This window comes from Corythoichthys intestinalis, chromosome 16 (genome assembly GCF_030265065.1).
Source record: "Corythoichthys intestinalis isolate RoL2023-P3 chromosome 16, ASM3026506v1, whole genome shotgun sequence".
Classification (NCBI taxonomy): Eukaryota; Metazoa; Chordata; class Actinopteri; order Syngnathiformes; family Syngnathidae; genus Corythoichthys; species Corythoichthys intestinalis.
The window spans coordinates 17,489,476-17,509,893 of NC_080410.1; the positions used below are offsets into that span (position 1 = coordinate 17,489,476).

Sequence of the window (20,418 nt, forward strand, 5' to 3'; positions counted from 1 at the left end):
TACTCACTTTCCCCAGTAGGCGGGACACAGCAGGGTTGTTTGACAGTGCTCTCTTGGCTGCCAGATTAACAGTGTGGCCAAAGCAGCCAATCTGTGACCCTAGTCTCTCCACTTCATTCACCGCGTTGACAATGTTGGATGCGTTATCTCTGGTGACTGGTATGCTTATATTTAGCCGCTTCAACTTCCACTCATCCACTGCGGTGCACAATTCCTTGGCGCTGGTATGGCTTTCATAGATAGGACGAGATTGCACTTTTCATGTCCCAACACGGGACGTCCAACTATCAGTGGTCAGAGCGAAACTATGTGCTTTAGCGAAATCATCTTCGATGGCTTTTTGCATGCCATTTCAGAAATGTCGGGGATTACGTTGCTGGAGAAATATGTCCACGAGAGAATGTAACGCGGGTCAAGCGTTGCAATTAAATTAACTAAGCCCGCATCTTCAACCACGGAATATGGCTGCATGTCTTTTGCAATGCACATCCCCACTGCACGGGTTATTTCCTTGTCTTCTCTCCCTCCGCATTGTGGTCCACGGGGAAACCAGAATGTTGCCACACCGCAGATTTGAAAGAAGCCGGTGCTTCCTCAAAATACTGTCTCTCCACTCCTCCGCTCGCCATAGCTTTTTCTGTTTTCTTGTTTCATTTTCACATCGCTCTTAAGCGAGAGAGGGCATTACTCAGCTTCTATTACACAGGTGCTTGACAGCGATTGGATGTTTACTCGCGGGGCGGGAATTTCTCCGCAGCTGTGCTTCACGTCACACACAAGCACACAGAGCTCGACCAATTTATTCCACAAGCGCTCGAATACATTAATTGCAAAACCGAAAAGGCGCGGTTCATAAAGGCGTATTGAACCGTACAGGCCGAACCGTTGCACTGCTAGTGTATAGCATCACTCAGTATCGCAATATACCGTAATATCTATAATATTCTCCAGCTCTAAATACAGAAGCTCTTTTACTTTATCATTTCACGTGAGAACCTTCGATCAGGGAAGAATGATTATTAAAAACCCAATTTATCAAACAATATATCAAAAGATTTTCATTTCCTATTTGTCTTTACCTTTGTATTGATTGCAGTTGATGTATGGTCTGATTAACATCCTTAACACTAATGAATTGTCAACAGGAGGATGCTCTTGATTTGAACCTTGTCTTTTACAAAAGATGATCTTGTGAACTAAAATATGACCTCGTACTTTTATGCAACGCCTCTCTGTCCAAGACCAAGCAATGTTATTTCTATTCTACTCTCACTTAGAGTTGTCTGATATTATCGGGATAAAAGCATTTTAAAATGATATTGGATAATATCTACATTGTTTTTTCATTATCGGTTTTGGTTGCCTGGTACACCAGACTCACCGCTGTTCCAGCTATTGAGTCTGGCCACCATTCACGCGGATACAATTTCCAGGGCGGAGCAAGCCACAGCAAACAGACAGCGGAATGGACCAATCAGCGGCGGGCAGACGTGACGTTAGTAAAATGACGAGGGAAGGACGAGGGACTTGCGCGCGGAAGTAAACATACGAAGAGAGCGGAGTTTATTCAACATGGCTAGCGCGAGACAGAGTGTTGTCAATGACTCGTGTCGATGTGTTTTTGGTCATTTAAAACTGATTTTACCGTGGATTGGAACATATTCTTGGCTCTCCCGTTCACCATCTGTGTTGTTATGGAGACAACTTTCGACGCGCAAGAGTGACGTTGCTCGTTAAGAACACGACACGAAAATAAACGAATCTGTTTTGTCGATTGATTTTGTACCTGCTCGAGAGGCCGTTATTTGGCTTGTTCCCAGACTATACTCTCAGTGTTTGAAAAATACAGGGAGAACAGTCTGGCAGAGCCAGGTAAGGTTTTGGGCCAATATGACGTCACTGTGCGAGCCATATGTGATATAGCAGTGCCCTATTTGCACTTGCACTTGATCCAAAAAAACTGATTTTCGCATTATTTTGATTTCACCAATAAATATAGTGGGGAAATATAAGCACTTTTTCCATAACTTTAGTTGTAAGTACCGGTAAGTTGTTCTCTTTATTTCACAGAATGTTTATTTGGAAAACCTTTAAGTTGTTACATTTATAATTATTCAAGCATACAGTGGGCCATCACAATACAATTAGCCAGAATACAGTGTATCACAAAAGTTAGTACACCCCTCGCTTTTCTGCAGATATTTAAGTATATCTTTTCATCGGACAACACTGACAAAATGACACTTTGACACAAGTAAGCCCGCCCGTCTCATCAGACCACAGGACATCGTTCCAGTAATCCATGTGCTTTGTTGACATGTCTTCAGCAAACTGTTTGTGAGCTTTCTTATGTACCATCTTCAGAAGAGGCTTCCTCCTAGGGTGACAGCCATGCACACCATTTTGATGTAGAGTGCAGCGTATGGTCTGAGCACTAACAGGCTGACCCCCCACCTCTTCAATCTCTGCAGCAATGCTGACAGCACTCCTGTAACGAGTCACATGACATTTTGGAGGGAAAATGACAAGCAGTACTCAATTTGGACATTTAGGGATGTACGTCGTTTCTCAGGGGTGTACTCACTTTTGTTGCCAGGGGTTTGGATACTAATGGCTATATTTTGAGTTATTTTGAGGGGAAAATAAATTAACTCTATTATATAAGTTGCACACAGACTACTTTTAATTGTGTCAAAGTGCCATTTTGTCAGTGTTGTCCCATGAAAAGATATACTTAAATATCTGCAGAAATGCGAGGGGTGTACTCACTTTTGTGATACACTGTATGTTAAGTCCATGACCGCATATATCGGTATCGGATTTTTGGAGCTGGACAATATCGGTTAAAAACTCATTAATGGTCTACTCTCAATATATCTCATTAACTGTATTACGTTAGTTTAATGCAGTACTTCTCAAATCGTGGGGCGCACCCCCCCAGGGGGGTGCAGAGCGATGCCAGGGGTGGCGCATGTAACCTCGGGGAACTTTTTTTTTGTTGTTGTCGTACTAGAGTAAAGTGTAATTGCACATCCACTCGGTGGGTGGCAGTGCCGCTTTCATTTTTAGAGTGCGCACATTATTTTTGAACTAAGCAAGAGCACACAGAAAAGAGATATGAAAAGCTGTGCGCCGTTTTCGAAAGCCGTTTTCCGGCCTGACTCACGCAGCGACCCACTGTCTTCTCCGGTTCACACCTGTCCGCCCGAGAAGTGCCATTTTCGGCTTGGGATCGTCACGACGACCGCCCTCACCTACGGTTCACCCTCGGCCGCCGAGAATGTGCTTTTTTCGGGCCGTTTGCAATGCGCTTTTTTCGGGCCGTTTGCCTTTTGGCTTTGACTTTTAATACAGTGGGAGATGAGGAAAGACCACTGTTTACTGTGTCTAAAAATGATTATTGCGGACAGCCCGAAGCCAAATCAATTGAGACGCCAGTTAAAGACATTAGACCCCAATCTCATTGATAAGCCGCGTGATTGTTTTTCAGCGAAAACGTGCCGAATATTGCCAACAATCGTCCTGCTTTGTCAGTGTTATATCAGTAAACCAGTAAGCACTATTGGCATGCTCAGTCCAAAATAACCCCACACCATTGCAAAGGTAGTAATTCTGTGAGCAGCAAAAATAAAAACTGTCCTTCTGTCAAAAGACACTTTTTTTTTCTTCTTCTTCTTCTATTCAGTTTTGTTTTTTCGGTCAAATTTTTTGGCATATTGTCCTCATGAGTTAATGTTTCTAATCTATTTGAATTTGTTATTTTTTACTGATTTTATTACATTTTATTTTTCAGTATCAAATGGTCAAAAATATACCTCGAGTGTATTTTTACAGTTTGGACGTGACTTTTTTTTTTTTTTTAATTCAGGCAAATTGATGCACGTTTAGTCTTTTCTGTTACAAACAAAACAATGTTAATGAAGTTATACTTTATTATAAGTTGATCTATGTTTTTTTTTTTTTCTATAATAGAAAAAAATGACACAATGTGGCGGCAGAGAGTTTGGGGGGGTGCGCGAATCATTTACATCTTTCTTGGGGGGGGGGCGTAATAAAGAATAATTGAGAAGCACTGGTTTAAAGTAACCTCATCAATCAATAACAAGCTCTAGACCAGGTATGTTGAACTCATCTTTCATCGTTATGGTTTCCTTCGGAGGGCCATTATGTCAGCCAACAAATATAAATATTTTACTTACTGTTAGCGCTAGATGCCCAATCCATTTTGATTGTTAGGGCCGAACAAGTAAATGGTATTATTTCTTACAATGCAGTGGAGTTCAACACGCATTTGCCCTTTCAAAAGTGTTCCATCATAAACAGCCTTGAGAATTTAGAACTAGAGAGAATGGTGTGGCCTGTTAGCTACGCAGCGGAACTTGGCTTTGCTGCTCTTGTTTGACTGACTAACACAACCACGTTTTCTAAGTGGCTCTCTAGTTAAAAATATATAACAGCAGGTCCACTAAAAGCTTTTGCACACACTGTAAATTATGAATATAAATAGCTATACTGCCATGCATAAATGTCTTTCTGCCAGCTTTGTCTCCTGCCCCACCCTTTCCATCTCCCAATTTCATTTAGTCATTCCTGCTCCACCTGTCCTGTGAGGTCAGCCCACTGTTCCCCTTAATCCCTTGGGGTGCTCATTTTGCGACCACCTAATCCACCAGTGGCTGCCGGCCCGAACCACACTCACACCTGCAGGTTTGCACATGCGCTTCCAGCTATTTTTGAACTGCATATTCAAATACCCCATCATACTTGAATGCATGTACACCTAGTCATCCATCGAGGAGACACATTGTTTCCACCTTGCTATAAAACTCCCCTACTTTGTACAGTAGGCACACTTCTGCTTGTGTGTGGAGCTGATCCCGCATCTTCATACAGGTCTGTGTGTCTTACTTGTTTTGGTTTTTCTTCTTGGATTGTTATGTGCAATCATCAAATTGATGCTACTGTATTTTTACCCACTATACTGTGCCGATACACTGCAAATTTATAACGTCTTAATCAGATTATTTTTCTTAAATCCAGTCAAATAATATTCTCCATCTTGTTCTGAGTGTCAAAGACTTTTTTATTAAGCCCATGCATCTAAAAGTCATTTTTTCACCTAAATCAAGAAAAAATTGCTTTCAACAATATCTATTCTTAAATTAAGAATCTTTCTGACAAACAAACTTTTTCAAGATTGGGTATACTAATTAATTGCTTAAAATAAGTGTTAAGATTATTTTCAGCTAGCTATTTTTCTTATTTCAAGAAATCGGAGTAAAATTTACTTGAAGCACTGGCAGATAATTTAACTTATTTCTTGTAGATTTTCACTAAGAAACAAAGCATTTAAACTATTTTAAGCAGGTGTGTTTTTGCAACGTACATATATTTTGTATAGTGAGTGTATTAATACTTATTTGTCAAACAAATAGAATATTGATTTTGCTGCATAGGCCTACCTGCAAAAGTTATGATGTGATCAAATATAGCAATAATAGAATGATGTGAGGCTAACCATTCAATACATACTAATTGGCCATGTCATTCTTCCTGAAAAAAATTTGCGACAAATGTTTTCCTTTTCTGGTGTTTCCAAACATTACACTGTACATATACAGTATACTGAATACTGTATATGTCTTTTCAGAGGTGGGTAGTAACACGTTACATGTACTCCGTTACATTTACTTAAGTAACTTTTTGAGAAAAATGTACTTTCAAGAGTAGTTATACTAACTAATGCATTTTACTTTTACTTGAGTAGATTTGTGTGGAAAAAACGCTACTCTTACTCCGCTACTTTGGGCTACACAAGAATCATTACATTTTTTTCTCTTTATTCTACATATCAGATTTTTTTTTTTTTTTTTGCCAGCAATGCCAAGACTAGCTCTACCAGTTTCACCGATGAGACGTGGCAACAATAATCACATGACTCCATTATATCAATAAGACGCAAGCTTGCTGTTCCATGATCACGGCAAGCTGTTCAATCACGTGGTATCTTTAAAGCATCATTAAAAATGAAGTATTTGACATAGAGCGCTGCCCTCAACATGACTAAAAAGCGCGGGGTTAAACTTCTCTCCCAGTTTTTATTTGGTGCCGATTGACCACGGAAAAACGGATATGATCTTTTTCATAATAGTAACTATAAAGGAACTATTCACTATTCATACAAGGAACTATTTCTCCACTAGAGGGTACTTATGCTCTCTGGACGAATAATGCTTCATTTCTGTCATTTTTTTTCTCTCGGCGGAATTCAATGATTTTTTGGGGGGGGGCGTAATGTGGTTATGTAATGGTTATTGTACAGTATCATTATTACAACAATTCATATAGATTACTGTTGAGAAAAAAAATACAATTGTTTAAATAAATAAAAAAATCTAACAAAAATGTTCGCAGTTACCCACAATTTTACTCATTACTTGAGTATTCTTTTCACCAAATACTTTTTTACTTTTTGGATAACTACTTTTACTTTTACTTGAGTAATATTATTTTGAAGTAACGCTTCTCTTACTTGAGTCAAATTTTTGTCTACTCTACCCACCTCTGTGTATTTTATAGATACATTTATTCAGAATGTGACTTGACAATCTGTAGATTTATGAGTGGCTTCAAGTGCAACGGCCCCCTAAACACCTCTTTAGGAAAGCATTCAAGTTCAAAGACAGTGTTTAGTAGATCATGTTAGCACTATCTTCTCTAAATGAGCCTTTAAATGTCAGACATATACTAGGATTTACAATTTAGATTTTATTTCTGTTTGTATTCATTTTGATTTAATTTCATTAACATTTTTATTAATACCGTAATTTTTGCACTATAGGGCGCACCTCACTATAAGCCACAACCCACCAAATTTGACTATAAAACAGCATTTGTCCATAGATAAGCCACACCACACTATAAACTGCAGCGGTCCTCACTGTATTATGGGATATTTACATCAAAAGATAGTAACCGGTAACACTTTATTTGACAGCGGCGTCATAAGACTGTCATAAAACCGTCATAATTATGATATGACACAGTCATGAGCATTAATGAATGCTTATGATAGCTGTCATTTAGTGTCATCCGGGAAATGATCTCTTTGAATGAATGTAAAAGATTCGAGCTGGACATAAATGGAGTTAGTGACAAAATTTGCAGGCTTCATTAGTGCCCATGACAGTGACATGAAAAATTATGACCATCTTTTACTGGTCTTATGACACCGCTGTCAAATAAAGTGTTACTTTTTAACCCAAATAAATAAATAAATAAGCACTGGACTATATAATGAGGAATTGAAATTAGCGGCTCATAGTCCGAAAATTACACACACACACACATATATATATATACACTATTTTTTTCATTGTGACGTAATTTGTTTAAAAGTTTAAAATATGCGAGTGAATAATTTTATAAAGTTGTTTTTTTTTCCCCAACTAAATGTTAGACATCAATTAGACATCAATTAATGATTCTAAGCTAAAAATGAATGACATTTTGAAAAATATTATTACTTACCTTCTTTTTATGGCTAGGTTGAAACAAAAGCAGTTGCACGGTGTCTGTAAACGGGGGTCACCAGGGTAAAACGGACAAATTAAAAATAGTTCGGGGGCTTAATGCGCCATGAAACTGCTACAGCAGCATATAGAAATATTGTTCTATCAAACACAAAAGTTCTTTTGGCTTAAAATACAGAAGTTTGTTTTAAAGAGAGGTGCAAGAGCAGACACTGTTTTTTCAACATTGTTTGTGTTTTCCGCCATATATTTTTATTCACAAAATATACTATATACAGTGCCCTCCATAATTATTGGATTTATAAGAATTATGTGTTTTTTAGCATCTAAGATTTTTTTTTCTTCTAAATAATATGGGACCTTAATGGAAAAAAAGAGAAAAATCCGACCTTCAATACAAGTGCATTTATCCCACATAAAGAAAAAATTATTTGACATCAAATAATGTGTGTCACAATTATTAGCTCCCCTGTTGTTAATACTTTGTACAACCCCCTTTTGCCAAGAAAACAGCACCTAATCTTGATGAGGTGCTGTCTACACGCCAACAAGCTGTTTGGGAGGCATGCACGGAGAAAACCTTTCCTCACTCACAATCATTAACGCAAACGTCTGGAGTTCGCCAAGCGGTATTGGGGCTTCAACTGGGACCGTGTGCTTTGGTCAGTTGAGACCAAGATTGAGCTTTATGGCAACAAACACTCTAAGTGGGTCTGGCATGCCACGAAAGATGCGCATGGGTGGGTCAGTGATGCTGTGGGGCTGTTTCACTTCCAAAGGCCCTGGGAACCTTGTTAGGGTGCATAGCATAATGAATGCTTTGAAATACCAGGACATTTTAAATCAAAATATGTTGCCCTCTGCCCGAAAACTGAAGATGGGTCGTCACTGGGTCTTTCAGCAAGACAATGACCCTAAAGATATGGCCAAATCTACACAGAAATGGTTCACCAGACACAAAATCAAGCTCCTCCCATGGCCATCTCAGTCCCCAGACCTCAACCCCATTGAAAACGTGGGGTGAGCTGAAGAGGAGAGTACATAGGAGAGGACCCAGGTCTCTGGATGATTTAGAGAGATTCTGCAAAGAGGAATGGCTGAAGATCCCTCTTTCTGTCTTTTTCCATCTTGTGAAACATTAAAGGAGAAGATCAGGTGCTGTTTTGTTGGCAAAAGGGAGTTGTACAAAGTATTAACACCAGGGGTGCTAATAATTGTGACACACATTATTATTATTTCTTTATGTGGGATTTTTTTCCCACTGAATAAATGGACTTGTATTGAAGGTTGGATGGTCCCATATTATTTAGAAGAAAAAAAATATTACATGCTAAAAAACACATAATTATTATAAATCCAATAAATATGGAGGGCACTGTACGCATATGTGTATGTGTGTGTATATATATATATATACATACATAAATCCTTAATGATGAAAGAAGCATGCCATACAGTATTTATAATTATTATCGTAATCAATTTTGGGGCTTGTAAACCATAATTCGATACCAAATGTTAATATTGTGACCTACAATGCAAGCTCTACACGATTTATAGTGTTGTTGCTGTTTTTAATAACCAAAAATAGTCACTTGCCCTATAATAGGTTTTTTTTTTTAAAGTTACATTTTGAGCAAAAATAAAGTGCAAAACTTCTATTTAATAAGTATTTCTATAACTAATTCATATTTAATAAGTATTTCTATAACTAATTCATAGCTTCCATTTAACGCCCAAGCCTACTTTTTATCTTTTAATAACTATAGTACACTTTCTTACATGATTCAAACATGTTTTTTGGTCTCTCACAGTATTCACTGTATTGCATGGAAATTTAGATTTAGCTTTCCTTTTAAATTATGTGGTCTTTTCTTTCCCTTACAAAAACAATATTAAGAAACTGTATTACATATATACAGTAATGTCCTTGACTAAAATTCCTCCACTTAAGACCTGCACTTATTCCCTGCTTGAACCAGGCGCTCCTTAAATTCCTCGGTTTATTCAGCCTGCCAGTCCTTCTCTCCTTTTTGCTCTTAATGTAAGCGTCTGCTATTAATGGTGAAGTAAAAAAAGGGCTCAAATATTTCACTTTCTCTTTAAATTATGAAGTCCTAGAGTACCCGTGATAAAGCGATAAAGAGTGTGTTTAAGGACATAGTGAGTGCAATGCCTGAAAGAAACACGACCTCTCTTTGTTCAAACTTTGGCACATTCTCACCTGTTGTCCTTCCATCAATCCTCCAGCATCCTTTGCCAGGAAGATGTCAGCGCAGCCCCTCTTTGTCTCTGCATTGTTTTACGTCACAGCTGTGGCAGCTCAAGGACACAATTTATAGAAAGAACCATCCCAGCAAGTGTTATCTCGCTGTGTATTTAAAATGATTTACAAGCTGGGGAAAGGCGAGCTTAGGCCACTTGTGTTTTGATAGTGAAAAAAGTTATGGTAATGTATCTAAGGAATGAGTTAAACAGGATTACACTACTGGTGTCAAACTCAAGGTGCCCGATTTGGTCCACCACATCATTTTGTTTCGTGACTTGTGAAAGGAAATAACAAGCAATCAAGTTGAATGTTTCTCGCTAAAATACCAAAACCGGCAATAGTTGTCACTTTTAACTGATGATAGACGTCCAATCCATTTGAAGTGGGAGGGTGACAGCGACTGAACATCTGCTAGTGATAAACTCATTTCAATTTACAGCAGAAATGTCACAGCTGCTATAGGGGAAAAAAAGGGGTAATGTGACAGTGAGTCAAAGCAACATAAAACCTTACAATACAAACAACAAATTATTATTTTATCAGTTGTTTTGCAGAAACCTGTCTTTTTACACTCCTGAGTTGGTTTGGCACTAGCTTCAATTCACATTCTTGTATGTCTCTTGCAGCCATGTCTGACATAGAAGAGGAATATGAGTGAGTATCAAGTTACTTGGTGTTTTTTTTTTTTCATAAGCAGTGACTACACTATACATAATTTGATACCTTTTTTCCCCTCTGTTCTTTGTCCAGAGAGCAGGAAGAGGAGGGTAAGTTGCATAGGATAATAAAATTTCTCCTGCAAACAGTTCTACTACCACAGTTTAAAAAAACTATTTAACAAAAAAATTCAGAAGTCAGACCTTCAATATTTACTGAAATTGTTAGGATTTTGTTAAACACAAAACTGACTAAATAAAAAATTTGGCTAAATATGACCAAAATGTATTCCAAAGTCTTTCAAGCATCTGTTGCTAGCTAAATTTACTTGTTAGCATGTTTTAGTTATGCTAGGAATTAACTTAAAAAAAAAAAAAATGCAGCACTGAAATTGTTAGGATTTTGTTAAACACAAAACTGACTAAATAAAAAATTTGGCTAAATATGACCAAAATGTATTCCAAAGTCTTTCAAGCATCTGTTGCTAGCTAAATTTACTTGTTAGCATGTTTTAGTTATGCTAGGAATTAACTTTTTTTTTTTTTTTTAAATGCCGCAACCATGACAACAAAAAACCTTCAAAATTTAATCTAAATATTTAGTTTTCTGTTTAAAGTAAGCCAAACATAGACTATGTTTCTGTCAGATGCAACAATAAAACTGTCAGATGCAACAATAAAACTACAAATGCTTTCGTAGAAATATTTTCATTTATCTTGCTTGCAATGAAAAAACACAAAAAGAGTGGGGGGGGAAAATCATTTTACACACAACTGCAAAAAGTATTAGTCCAAGTTCAGCTGGTCTCCAGCAGCTGCTCACTGTGTGTGCCAGGTACAGGGAGCTACACAATATAAAATATAATGATGCTAAGAGTGTTGTCATATGGTCGTAAGATCAAATGGTGATAAACAGTTAAGTTGGCAGGTCAAGTGTTAAAGTCCTGCAGTCGGGTGAAATATCTCGGCCATATGATCACCGACATGCTGACAGACAATGAGGACATATTTTGTCAATGCCGTTCTCTATGTCCAAGCTAATATTCTTTCCCGTAAATTTGGTTTGTGCTCTAATGAGATCAAGGTGGTCCTTTTTAAGGCCTATTGTACACCGCTCTACACTGCGTATCTGTGGTCTAATTATAACAAAGCAACTTTCCAGAGACTACAAGTGGCATATAATGATTCCCTGAGAATCTTGTTGAAAAGGCCCAGATGGACCAGTGCTTCAGATATGTTTGTAGCAGCTCGGGTGAATACCCTCCAGTCTGTTTTAAGGGTATATATGTTTAATTTTACCGTCTGAATGGTTCAAAAATTGCATTGTGGTGGGCCTGACCAACACTTTGTGCAGCTTTACACACTACTTGTCACGGTTTTGGAAGCATTGATATACATGCTTTTTGAATGTTGGTCGCTAGGAGACCCAATGTTGTGTACCGAAGTCCAATTGTTATTGTTGTATTATTTCTTTATTATTATTGTATTTTTTTATTTATTTATATATATATATTTTTTATATCATCTATCTATCTATCTATCTATCTATCTATCTATCTATCTATCTATCTATCTATCTATCTATCTATCTATCTATCTATCTATCTATCTATCTATCCATCTTATTATTATTATTGGCACACTTTGAAAAATAATGTGATGCTTCTCTAATTTGTGTAATTAACAGCACCTGTTACTTAACTGTGGCATATAACAGATGATGGCAATAACCAAATCACATGTGCAGCCAGTTAAAATGGATTAAAGTTGACTCAACCTCTGTCCTATGTCCTTGTGTGTACCACATTGAGCATGGAGAAAAAAAAGAAGACCAAAGAACTGTCTGAGGACTTGAGAAGCAAAACTGTGAGGAAGCATGGGCAATCTCAAGGTTACAAGTCCATCTTCAAAAACCTGAATGTTCCTGTGTTTACCGTGTACAGTGTCATCAGTAAGTGTAAAGCCCATGGCACTGTGGCTAACCTCCCTAGATGTGGACGGAAAAGAAAAATTGACGAGAGATTTCACTGAAAGATTGTGCGGATGGTGGATAAAGAACCTCGACTAACATCCAAACAAATTCAAGCTGTCCTGCAGTCCGAGGGTACAACAGTGTCAACCCGTACTATCCATTGGCATCTGAATGAAAAGCGACTCTGTGGTGGATACCCGGGAAGACCCCACTTCTGACCCAGAAGTATAAAAAAGCCAGGCTGGAGTTTGCCAAAACTTACCCGAGAAAGCCAAAAATGTTTTGGAAGAATGATCTCTGGTCAGATGAGACAAAAGTAGAGCGTTTTGGGAAAAGGCATCAACATAGAGTTTACAGGAAAAAACGAGGCCTTCAAAGAAAAGAACACGGTCCCCACAGTCAAACATGGCGGAGGTTCCCTGATGTTTTGGGGTTGCTTTGCTGCCTCTGGCACTGGACTGCTCGACCGTGTGCATGGCATTATGAAGTCTGAAAACTATCAACACATTTTGCAGCATAATGTAGGGCCCAGTGTGAGAAAGCTGGGTCTCCCTCTGAGGTCACAGGTCTTCCAGCAGGACAATGACCCAAAACACACTTCAAAAAGCACAAAAAAATGTTTTTTATAGCGAAAGCACTGGAGACTTCTAAAGTGGCCAGCAATGAGTCCAGACCTGAATCCTATAGAACACCTGTGGAGAGATCTGAAAATGGCAATTTGGAGAAAGCATCTCAGAGACCTGGAGCAGTTGGCCAAAAAGGAATGGTCTAAAATTCCACCAAAGCATTGGAAGAAACTCATTGATGGATACCGGACGCGGTTGTTCGCAGTTATTTTGTCTAAAGGTTGTGCTACCAAGTATTAGGCTGAGGGTGCCAATACTTTTGTCCGGCCCATTTTTGGAGTTTTGGGTAAAATTATAATGATTTAAAATGTTTTGTCATTCTCGTTTGTGTTTTTTTCATTGCAAGCAAAATAAATGAATATATTACTACCAAAGCATTTATAATTGCAATAATTTTCTGGGAGAAATTGAGCATTATCTGACAGAATTGCAGGGGTGCCAATACTTTTGGCCAGCACTGTAGTTACAGTCTTGTGTTTAACTCTGTTGCTAGCCATGCATGTGTTCGCATGTTTGAGTGATGCTAAGGGTAAGCTAAAAATGTCCAAAAAAATCATTATATAAAAAAACAACAACAACAAATTTCAAGAACAGGCAGACATTTATTCATTCCCTGCCGTTGACATCAAATCCACGCTGTTGGCAAATCACCTTTGCAAGTTGAAGCCTTGTCATGGACCATTTTCTTCAACTTCCATGACTGATTTTTAATCGGATTGGGTCTCGGACTATTAACCGGCAATGATCACTGCGTGATCCTCCCTGTCCAAATGGATTGGACGTCTATCACAATCAATAACAGCCAATGTGTTAAAATATGAAATTTGACTGCGCCTACGGTAGATATTCAACATACAAATATAAGAGAAGATACATGAACAAATGTTCATTTGCCCATCTCAGTCAAACTGGATTGGACATCTAGTGTCGTCAATGGCAGCTAATAGGTGCCCAATAAAGGTTTAATTATCAAAACACCTGAGAAAGATCAGTATGATGACCAGTGTTGTTAATAACGGCGTTACAATATAACGGCGTTACTAACGGCGTCATTTTTTTCAGTAATGAGTAATCTAATTAATTACTTTTCTCATCTTGGCAACGCCGTTACCGTTACTGAGGCGAGAAAGGCGTGCGTTACTATGCGTTACTAAGTTGGTTGAATAAAAAAAAAAGTCAGAGAAACGGACTCACGGGGACGAGAGCAGAGCAGGAGTGGGGAAGACGCCGTTGCAACCGCGATGCTAGGTGGCTCCAATAATACCTGACTGCAGCCATAGCCGACAAACTACACCCACATGACACGGTAGATATCATATTATAGAACTAGATGCAATTGACAGACACTGCTGCATTGCCAACATGTTTTAAGGACTACATGCGTTTGTAAACAGCCGCCATCTTAAAGCAGTAGACCTCTCAGGAAGGCCCTGATGTAGAGATCCTTCCTAGCGAACCTAAGTAATTTTTTTTAAAATCTAAAATGCTCCTAAATCGGCAAAATCTTAACTTAAATCTTTAAATGATGAAACAGTTTTAAAACTTACACATGTTTAAAGTAGACAGAAGGGAACTAATGCAATAACGGGAGAAATTTTAACAACTTTAACGATTGATTCACAACTTTAAATGACTTCCACACATAGCAAAGGTTACTAGCTAGTTATCGCAATACCCTTTTGTCTAGTTAAGTTGAGGGTAAAGAATTGGGCTAGGGCCAATTGTCCCCCAAACCCTTTAAGCTTCACATTGTGTGACCTGTTTTTTTTTTTGTTTTTTTTTTTGAGAAAAAAAAATATATATCACTAGTTACTTTGCCAAGTAACTAATTACTCTTACATTCAGGTAACTGAGTTACTAACGCAATTACTTTTTGGGAGAAGTAATTTGTAACTGTAATTAATTACTTTTTTAAAGTAAAATTAACAACACTACATGGCACTAAATGCGTTAGTAGACAGCTGCCATCTTAAAGCAGTAGACTTTTTAGGACGGCTCTGTTGTAGAGAACCTTCCTAGCGAACCTAAGTAACTTTTTATCTAAAATACTTCTAAATCGGCAAAATCTTGACTTGAATCTATCTTTAAATGATGAAACAGTTTTAAAACTTTCATATGTCGAAAGTAGAGAGAAGGGAACAAATGCAATAATGGGAGCAATTTTAACAACTTTTAACAGTTGATTCAGGGTAAAGGGTAAATTAGGGTAAAGAATTGGGCTCGGGCCAATTGTACCAAAAACCTTCACAAAAAACTTCACATAGTGTGGCCAATTTTTTTTTTTTTTTTTTTTTGAGGGAAAAAAAAAAAAGTAATTATCACCAATTACTTTGCCAAGTAACTAATTACTCTTACATTCAGGTAATTGAGTTACTAACGCAATTACTTTTTGGGAGAAGTAATTTGTAAATATAATTGATTACTTTTTTTCAGTAAGATTAACAACACTGATGATGACGCTGTCTTTCCTTTCCCTTGCCAGAGGTAGAGGAGGAGGAACAGCTACATCAACAGGTGGAAGAGGAGGAGGAATATGAGGAACAACCTGTACATGAGGAGGAGGAGGAAGAAGAGGAAGAGCAGCAGGTGTACGAGGATGAAACAGGTAACGTCACGGCTTCACATGGTATTAAGACCTTGTATAATATAAACTCAGCAATGGGGGAAAAAAAACAATGTGCAAAGTTTTTTTTATTCATTGTCTATACTAGATGATATCTGTTTCTGATGACATAAGCATGTCTGTTCTTGTTAGTGCTGTGAAAGTGCATATGATCTGTTTAATCTCAGTTTTGTTGACTATTACTTTACTTTTGGTCACACTGTATTTTTACTTTTCTTGTTTTATCTGGTCTTTTGCACATTACGTCTGGGCTGTATGTCATAGTTCATTTGAGCGGTCTCATTTGAAATGGTGAATTTACAGTTATCACTATTAGAGGTCCAATCGACTTGATCTGGGAGGATGGCATGGTATGAACGAATCATTCGCTGCTAGACCTCCCACTTCAAAATTGGACATCTAGCGCTGTCAATGGCAGCCGGGAGGTTAAGAACTGTACATTCAGTATTCTGTTAACATATTTTGTACAAGTTGCAATTAGTTGCTTTCGTTCACATTTGCAACAGGACTTTTGTTTCTAGTTCTTTACATTGTCACTGTAATCCTGTGTAATTTACTCAATACTGTACGACTAATGTTTTTTTTCTCCCCGCTTTTTTCAATAGAAGAGGAACGTCCCAAACCAAAGTAGGTTTACCTTTTAATCTTTCTCTTTTACCCTGTTTTACTGAAACTGCTCAAAAGTTTATCATTTTATCATTTTGTCTTCAGGAGCAAATAATTCCTTTATTGCCATTGTGGCTGGGGTTCATATACTATTTTTTGAGTGTCATGAAGTTCTTAGACCAGCCAGGAATCCTGTCAGTGGCCTCTTTTACACTGAATCAAATCCATATGATTGCTATTTATCTGTTTTTGGCTTTTATATGGATCCTAGTCAAGAGGGTAATGCAGCAATTTTCTGTAAGCTTTAACAAAGTAGTATTCCACAATCATAACACTGACAATATAGGCATCTGAAATCAATGATTGTAATCGTGGAAGAGTGGCTTGTTTATATACACAATTTGGAATTTGGAATGGAATTTTATTGTCATCATCATCGGTATCATTGACAATCATTGACAGTTACAAAATGTGATATGATTTGCCCGAAGGAACCGAAGAACAAGACAAAGGCGGATGAGATGAAGCCTATGCTTATCAGTTTCCTGTCCCCCATACAACCAAAGACGCACATTCAGGCATGAAACATACATCAAAACTGTTCAATAACACAATCAACAATCTGGGTTTAGTAACTTAGCGTCCAGTCAAGCAGCTCGATTAATTTCAGGGCGTACAAGGTTATGGCTCTGTCATGTCCCTGACATTTTTGCATCTGTTTGCTGTGAACATTTTGTTGTGGCTATGTTTGTGGCGCGCTGGTTAAGCAGGGCAGTCTTGGTCTTGTGGTCTGCCAGCTTCATGAGCACCGACGCCGGTCCTCTCCCCCCAGATGGGAGCAGAAAGCAGCGACGGATGTCCAGCGGTTCCATGTTTATTCCATATTCTTTCATCTTAGCAATTGCCAGTTGCGCCACTGTGTCACCTGAGCTAGGCGTCAGTTGTAATCCAGAAATGATGAGCTCATTTGCGCGTCGGCACTGGTCGAGATCATCAGCCAAAATTTCCAGCCTCTTGATGCGAACATCTGTCTCCTCGACCGCCTGCTTGAGTGTCTCGTTTTCAGCGCGAATTGACTGGAGCTCTCTGACGATTTCTTGATTCTGGTTTTGAATCAAGCCAGTCAAGGAGACCTCCAACTTCTGTATGGAGGATTTTATTTCTTCCAAGTCTCCAGGTTTCAAAATCTTTGGCGCCATATTGGGACTCGAGCTTGCTGGCCCTGAGCGCTTATCGGTTAAGATTAGAGAGTGCTCAGGAGCTCAGAGAGCGACTGTACACGGTGAAGTCTGTACACGGAATGATACAATAGGACTGTAAAAGTGAAACTAAGTTGTTAATCAATTCAGTTCTGTTCCTACAGTGATAACACTGTAATTTTACAACACTCAAAATCAGGAAACAAATCAACAACCTCCCTACTGTTTCATAAATTACTGCCATTGACAGTTCGATCGCTGCCAACCCTTTCAGTCCAAATGGAATGGACGTCTATCGCCTTCGATGTCACTTAAATATGATCTTTCAATGCCAGCCATCCCAATTAACAGTAAATTGTTTAGAAGTCTATAGCTATCAATTGCAGAGAATAAATTAAAATTTGTCTCAGTCCTTTTAGCTTCAAAGATGTTCAAACATACAGTCCCTGACAAAAGTCTTGTCGCTTATCCATTTTGTAGAAACATTTGCTAATAACCTGACTTTTAATTATTCAATTGGTTTCAGAAATGGCTCATATGAAAGCTAAAACCCTCCCAAATGATGTTGAAAGTACAAAAATATTTTTGTTTCACTGAAAAAAGATTCATCATTTAATGAAGACATAAAGGTCCAATTTTGGCAAGACAAAAGTTTTATCGCCTACAGAAAGCAGTGTGAAAATTGAACAAAAAATGTACTTCAAATACAAAAATATGTTACATAACATAAGCGAATTAAGTAGTGGTGCTGTGAGATCCAAATTTAATATTTTGTATGACATGGGCTTGAAGGACTGCATCCATGTGGTTTGGCAAGGATTCATACAATTTATTGATGAAGTCATCAGGAACATCAAAGAAAGCAGTCTTGCATGTCTCCCAGAGTTCATCAACATTCTTGGGTTTCGTCTTCCATGCTTCCTCTTTCATCTTGTTCAAGTCTGGTGACTGGGCTGGCCAGTCCTGGAGGATCTTGATCTTCTTTGCCTTGAGGAACTTTGAGGTAGAGATTGAAGTACGCGATGGAGCATTATCCTGCTGCAGAATATGTCTTTTTTTATGGTTAGGAATGTAAGAGGCAGCTAAGATTTGTTGATATTTCAGACTATTCATGTTGCCTTCCACCCTGCAGATCTCCCGCAAACCCCCATACTGGATGAAAACCCAGACCATTATTTTGCTATTTTCTGAGTGAATCTCGGATCCATGCAGGCTCCAGTAGGTCTCCTACAATATTTGCGGCGACTGTGGTGTTATTCAATGGAAGATTCATCTGAAAAATCCACCTTTTGCCACAAAACATTGAAGTTTGGTGGTGGCAAAATCATGGTCTGGGGTTACATCCAGTACGGGGGTGTGCGAGAGATCTACAGGGTGGAAGGGACTGTCAGTGACTGTAGATATTACAGGAATATAAAACTAGATGCTAAAAGTGGGCTGTAAGCCTATCAAGACAGCTGTTATCTCTTATCAGCCGTTTTGTGTCAATGCCATTCAATAAACATAATTATATAGTCAATGGAGATTGTACTTTCAAATAGCTGTAAATTGCCCAATTTTCAAATTTTTCAAATCGGTTGGTTTTCCACAAGCGTCAGAGATGCATTAAATTAATTGCGTACTTAAAAAATAATTATTGTTGCAGTAGTGCTGCAACGATTAATCGATTAACTCGGGTATTTGATTAGATGATTCATTTCACCATTCATCCTCTGTTTTATACAGTACAGTCGTGCTGTGCCCTTTGCCGAAAAGCAGCCCCAAAGCGTGAGGTTTCCACCTCCATACTTCACAGTGGGGATTGTGTTCTTGGGATTGTACTCATCCTTCTTTTTCCTCCGCACGCAACGAGGAAAGTTTGCACCAAAAAGTTCTACTTTGGTCTCATCTGACCACATGACTTTCTCCTATGACCCCTCTGCATCATTCAGATGGTCCCTGGCAGACTTCAGACGGGCCTTCACATGTACTGGCTTCATCAGGGGAACCTTCCGAGCAATGCATGATTTTAAACCATTGCACCGTAGTGTTCTAATTACAGTAGCCTTTGAAACTGTGCATCTAGCTCTCTTCAGACCAGTTCCTGTCGCGTAATTCTGCTGAGCCCTCACTTTTGAGACCCAGTCCGCAGTAGATTATCAGTCATGTTTAGCATTTTCCATTTTCTAACAATTGCTGCAACTGTTGATTTATTCTCACCAAGCTCCTTTCCAATTGTCCCACTGCCTTTTCCAGCTTTGTGGCGCTCAACATTTTTTTTCTCTGGTGTTTCGAACTCTCTGGTCTGTTTTTTTTTTTTTTTTTTTTTTTTTTTTTAGATTATATTTCTGAGTGGAAATGCGTCTATGATTGAAATGTCAGACCTCTACCTATTTTTACAACATCCAACCTGAATCATACCCACATATCCTTTTTACATGTACAGTATTTCTATATACTACATGTGATATACAGTATATGATTTCAAGTCCCTTTGTATTGAGCAGTCCAGGGTAAAAGGCAACAGTTAGGGGAAATGTGTTGAATTGGTCACAACTACACTAATACATTATTTCTTCCAGCTAATGTGTGTCTAAATGTTTGTATTTTCTCCTTTCCTTCAGGCCACTGATACCTCAAATTGCTCCACCAAAGATTCCCGAAGGAGATAGGGTCGATTTTGATGTAAGACAACCTGCTATAACTTGTTTGTACTGTCTGCAGACAAATAGTTGCTGTTTTTGTTATGGCTTTAAAAAGTGTAAATTAAAAAAAAAAAATCTTGATTATAAAATTTCTGTTCCAAACTGTAATTTAAAAGCTATTTGTCTCACCAGGACATTCACAGAAAGCGAATGGAGAAAGACATGCTGGAGCTGCACACGCTGATTGACGTCCACTTTGAACAGAGGAAGAAGGATGAGGAGGAGCTTATTGGACTCAAGGACCGAATTGT

General features: G+C 38.3%; 1 protein-coding gene across 2 annotated transcripts in view; it reads left to right on the forward strand.

The window, feature by feature from the left end:
* tnnt1 (troponin T type 1 (skeletal, slow)) overlaps window positions 1–20,418 on the forward strand; it is a 37,687-nt gene that overhangs the window by 8,202 nt on the left and 9,067 nt on the right. Inside the window, exons 1-7 of one of the 2 annotated variants that reach the window (XM_057861574.1) lie at window positions 4,251–4,893; window positions 10,428–10,455; window positions 10,552–10,568; window positions 15,538–15,660; window positions 16,284–16,305; window positions 20,087–20,147; window positions 20,300–20,416. In XM_057861574.1, the coding sequence (XP_057717557.1) occupies window positions 10,430–10,455; window positions 10,552–10,568; window positions 15,538–15,660; window positions 16,284–16,305; window positions 20,087–20,147; window positions 20,300–20,416 (366 nt within the window). In that variant the 5' untranslated portion in view covers window positions 4,251–4,893; window positions 10,428–10,429. Of the gene's footprint in view, window positions 1–4,250; window positions 4,894–10,427; window positions 10,456–10,551; window positions 10,569–15,537; window positions 15,661–16,283; window positions 16,306–20,086; window positions 20,148–20,299; window positions 20,417–20,418 lie in introns of those variants that run through there. The other variant, XM_057861576.1, reaches the window with a different exon arrangement.